The 5,038-nt window shown below is 38.3% G+C and overlaps 1 protein-coding gene across 2 annotated transcripts; it reads right to left on the bottom strand.

Moving 5' to 3' along the window:
* Positions 1-1,269: 1,269 nt before the first annotated feature.
* On the bottom strand, positions 1,270-4,661 carry LOC121809299 (probable magnesium transporter NIPA6). Of its 2 annotated transcripts, none has more exons than XM_042209858.1 (9): positions 4,176-4,661; positions 3,632-3,714; positions 3,467-3,557; positions 3,189-3,349; positions 2,947-3,074; positions 2,702-2,839; positions 1,960-2,052; positions 1,752-1,872; positions 1,270-1,670 (listed from the first exon to the last, which is right to left on the bottom strand). In XM_042209858.1, exons 2-9 carry the CDS (start codon positions 3,639-3,641, stop codon positions 1,552-1,554), a joined length of 861 nt encoding a protein of 286 aa, XP_042065792.1. In that variant the 5' UTR covers positions 3,642-3,714; positions 4,176-4,661; the 3' UTR covers positions 1,270-1,551. The 2 variants fall into 2 exon arrangements, with proteins under 2 accessions (XP_042065792.1, XP_042065791.1); XM_042209857.1 differs by having other exon boundaries at positions 3,632-3,688.
* Positions 4,662-5,038: the final 377 nt, after the last annotated feature.

Below are 5,038 nucleotides of genomic sequence, written 5' to 3'. Positions count from 1 at the left end.
GGCGACGTGAAGATAATCATGGAACATATCGGCTACTCCTCCATAAGTCATTTGCCTCAGTGTAGTCATGCACTTCTGCAGCGGTGATAGTCCGAACCTACCAGCGGCATCGGGACGTTTCTGGAAGTATTCATAACGCGACTTTGGCGTGTTAGCAATGCACAAAAGATCTCATCGCATTCTAAAATGCCGACGAAAAACCGTCGGCCACCACCGTGGCTCCTCAGCACAGTAGTCCGAGTACAACCGTTAGGCAGCCAGACATGGTCACGGTCGACCTTCTGCCGATGCCGGATTGGACTAGGGACCGCATGCTCCTGCTCCCGTTCTTGTCGGCGTTGTTAATTTACACGCAATACGTAGTATAACATGGTTCGATCCAAATATTCTAATATTGGGTCCTCATCATCGGAAGCCATTTCAAAAGTGCAGAAGAGAGAAAAGTTGGTGTAGGAAATGAAATGGGAGAAGTGGTATTTATAGGATGTGACTTTAGGAATTAAATAAAAAAAACAAATTTTGCTGAGATCGACTGTCGCACCACAATGGGCGTCAATCGACCACCGATCTTGGTGCTGATCAACAATGTGTGCGGACGGGAGAGGCGGTGGGAAGAGACCGCCGATAGGTGGTTTCGCTGCAATGGGCGCCGATCGGCACCCTTATTGTACGTGCTCTTAGAGAAAATAGTAGAATTAATCTATTTTTCAAAATCCTTATTCGGTATTATATTTCATCATGTAACATGGTTTACATTTAAAACCTCGACTAGATTTTTTAGAATCCTAAGTCACAAAAATATTGTGTGGAAAAATAAAATATTCTAATTATTCATGAAGACAGTGCGTTCTTTGCGGTTATTTTTTAAAGTATCATTTGATGCAAATGATTTTGTTGCTTTTTATTTAGTCATTTTTACGGTACATAAAAACTTGTGGTTGACCATTTTACATGTACTCCCAACTTCGCCATTAGAAGTCCCATTCTTTGATAGCACGGGTTTTAAGAAATGATAAGAAAAGTAGGTGGAAAAATGTTAGTGGAATATAAGTCTTATTTGTACATATTAGTTTTAAATAAAATGTGAGTAGAATGAGTGAATGGAATATGTAACCCTATTACCATTTATGTTAAAGGTGAACCGAGACTCCTATTTACGGACGGACCAAAATGGAAACGAGACTCCTATTCGCGGACGGAGGGAGTATATTTATGTATATAATAGTATTATGGGAATCCACTTTTAATTCGAAATAAAATAAAATAAAATTTTCATGAGAAAATATATTAACATCAAATCGTGTAAGGCTCTATATCCCAGTTAGCAAACAAGCCAACGGAATAATAAAAATTGTTACAAAACCCAAACCATCAAAAAGAAAAAAAAAAGAATAATTTACATATTCTACTCACAAAATACAAGAACATCGCAAAAAATGAAATCCACACCCTTCCCTATATGATCATCTCCCCATGCTGCTCTTGCTGCAGCCGATTGCAGTTGAAGCCGAGGTGGCTCAGCCGTCAACGGCGGTCGAAATCTGTGTAAAGCTATGCTGCCATCACTTTGTCTCCAGAGACAAGTTCAAAGTAATCAGAGCTATGCAATGAAATAAAATGAGCTCCTTCTAAAGCTTTCGATGAATCTCCATCGTACCAAACTATGGTTCCTGCACAGATTTCGAGTTCGTGTTTGGTCATCTAATCATTTAAATATTCATTTAAGAAGACTGCCCCGACTCAACCCCTACCTGTTGGAGGTGATGACGCCTCCTCTTCTCTAGTCATGTGAAGAATGATTGTCCCCGAGAGTACTGTGATGAAACCACACACTTCGGAGGTTATGCTGCTCGCATTCTGACCCGACCAGTCCTGCAAAAGAAGGTGAGACAAGATATTGTTAGCGTAGTGGAAGGTGGGGATAGCGACATTGTGCATCTGTCGAGAGCTTGCTGTTACCTTGAACATGATGGAGCTGGCGATTATGGTCAGAGTTGTGAACATCACATAGTGTATCGGAGAGACTATTGCAGCATTGAAAGTGTCGAGCGCCTGCACGAGCAAACGTGTTGAGGCAGAGAAGCATGACTTTAGGGTGATACAGTTCAAGAAATCAGTTGTAATGGAGAAAAGGCACACTTATTGATGGATTAACGCATATTTCTACACAATCGCCACAGATTTGGTCGTGCAATCGGTTTATGGAATGATATACCTATATGTTGGGGTGTGATCTGTTGCTAACTTTTCTTAAGTTGCTAGCTTGCTAACTCATCGACATAATGTATTAAAAATGTCAATACGATGATAATGAAATGTCAACATAAACTTAAGTTGATATTTTAATACATTGTGCTGACATTAATATTTAAATGTCAACTCAGTTTATTAAAATGTCAACACAAATATGTGTTGACATTTTAATGTGATCGTGTTGACATTTTTAATACACTACGTTGATGAGCTAGCAAGTTAGCAATTTGAGAAAAGTTAGCATTATAACACACACCCGTATATGTATTAGTTCACCAAGGTTATCTTTTATCAAGAACTCAAAACCATATTGCACAAACCTTACAAACAAGGGTGCAAAACATGTATACGCTTCAAAGAAGTCAAGACCAGCACGTGCTTTCACTATTTCTCAAGAATCGAGCAAGACAATGGCATTGACAAAATAAACTATTAACATGGAGGTCACCTTGTTCAGATAATTCAACTGTGTGATCAGACAAAATACTGCAACTGAAAGGAAAAACCAAGTCTGAGTAGATCCGAACTGATTAATCCCCTCCAGGGTGAGTTTTATCGCAATGCCAACGGCCTTCACGCTCATAACCTACTTGAGATTGAAACACAGCACAAGGCGAAAAAGGGTGACTGTTTCAGACAAATGCTCAGCATCATGAGGCCTAAAACATAGGGTTTGCAACAGGAAGGAATTACCGTGATTGCTCCCAATATAGAGCAAATTCCTAAGTAGACGAGTATGTTTGTCTGCCCGTAGAGAGGCTCTAAATACACAATGAGAAGTAGCACAAGTGATACCGAAGCTGCCACATAAATGAGGAATGCTGTGGATGCAATAAACGAGCACAAAAATTAAGTGATAGTCTAACAAAACAGGATTATGCACAATTAAAAATAAGAGAGAGAGAGAGAGAGAGGGATAGAGAGAGAGAGAGGACCTGGCTGGGATGCCAAATCCCAGACTTCTTGAACAGAAGATGGAGTTGGTTCTTGCGGGGCATGAACAACAATTACAACCGACCCAACTATGCAAGATATAATTCCCAAAATTCCCATCTGTCGCAGCGGCTCCTTCAGCAGAAAGTGTGCTAAAATAGCACTTTTCAGGTTCATGAAAAAAGCTCAGTCAGCTAAATGTCATCAAGAAACCCTCAAACAACCAAGACCATCTTTATCGAATATGCTACAAAAAAGTCGAAGGCTCAAGAATTCCTACCTAACAATAATGCTCAATGCACCAAGGGGGGTAACAAGAACAGCAGGGGCATAGATATAAGCAACAAAATTCGCAATCTCCCCAACAATCACTGCAGAGAACACAGTTAGCAAACCACAAGCAAGAAATTCCTTCTAAACCACGAGTTAAAATCTCCTGACTTACTAGAAATCATGCCGGCCCACCAAAGAGGCTCTAACAGGTAAGTATAGCCCCCGACACCTGAGTATTGCAAGACAACCAACAGCCTAAAGTGACACAAAGCTTCAACAGTTTTCGTAACAACATGTTAAACTAAACCATAAATGAATACGAAACATCAAACATTGATCCACAGATACAAGCAAGAAAAAACAAGCTCCTGCATTGACTAACTAAACCTAACCAACAACTTTTCCCCCTTTTTCTTCATAAAACCTACATTCCATTAAAAAAATTCATAAAATTAAGATAACTAAATTGTTCTGTAAAACAAACACTATCATCATCAGCAGCTCCAACTCTACATCAATCAATCAGCAATTCAGCATACCGATAAAACAGCTTCGAATTTGGAAATACAGCATCAAACAATGATAAAAAACCTCGGAAAAAAACTCTTTCACATCAAAAAACAGATTACATATTCACACAATTCAGTTAAATTAACAAAAATGTAAACAAAAATAATTCGATTTAACTCTACATATAAGAATGAATCCATTAATACCTGCGCGTGTACCAGCAGCAGCAGCTCGGAGAAGACCTTTCTTCTTAAATATAAAGCTCGTTCCTATAAACAAACTCGACACCATTGCCAATAATAATCCCCTCGTGTTATCCGAAACCCCCATGTCCATCAATCTATACAAACACGAATTCCCTATCTAAAACGATTTGATATGAAGTAGCAATACAAAGTTAGGTGAACTGCAATTTCTTGTACAACACCAAATAAAGCCAAAGATCGAAATTTTTAACAAAATTCAAACTCCCGCCAATCACAAATGGCTTGAGAAAAATCCAATTTCTAACCACAAACGAACGTTTAAAAAACAAATAATAGAGAGATGGATAAACAGTTAGCCACCGGCAATTAACTGTTTCCTTCTGCCCGAGAAAAATGTAGTCCCTGAATCAACGATTTTGTGTCTGCGGGAGGTATTCAATATTACCGATTGAATCGGCAAACCTTTTTTGATGAAAATATTACGATGAAAATAAGTGAAAAAAGATATAAAGTTAACGGTCAACGGCTCATCTACAATTCTTGTACAGGTGTTTATCCAGCTGTAATTAATTTATTTATTAAATTCATTCTTATGTGTTTTTTTTATTTTCGTTTCTCTTCTTCAAAATCCATTGTAAAATCGATTATAGACCAAAGAGAAAAAGGGATTTAGTTTTTGGAGTTTCCTACGAGATTTAGAATACAATTAGTACAAGTTTATATGTCGATGTGGTTGGTCAGATTTGTAAAGCGTATTTAATTATTGTTGTGATCGGATCTATGTCCCCCTAACTAATAACTATGAGAATGAATCTTCACGAGCATATAAACGAGATTCCAAATTATCTTTCCGGACTATATAT

The sequence above is a fragment of the Salvia splendens genome, chromosome 6, assembly GCF_004379255.2.
Source record: "Salvia splendens isolate huo1 chromosome 6, SspV2, whole genome shotgun sequence".
Taxonomy (NCBI): domain Eukaryota; kingdom Viridiplantae; phylum Streptophyta; class Magnoliopsida; order Lamiales; family Lamiaceae; genus Salvia; species Salvia splendens.
This window is presented reverse-complemented; position numbering and strand designations above follow the sequence as displayed.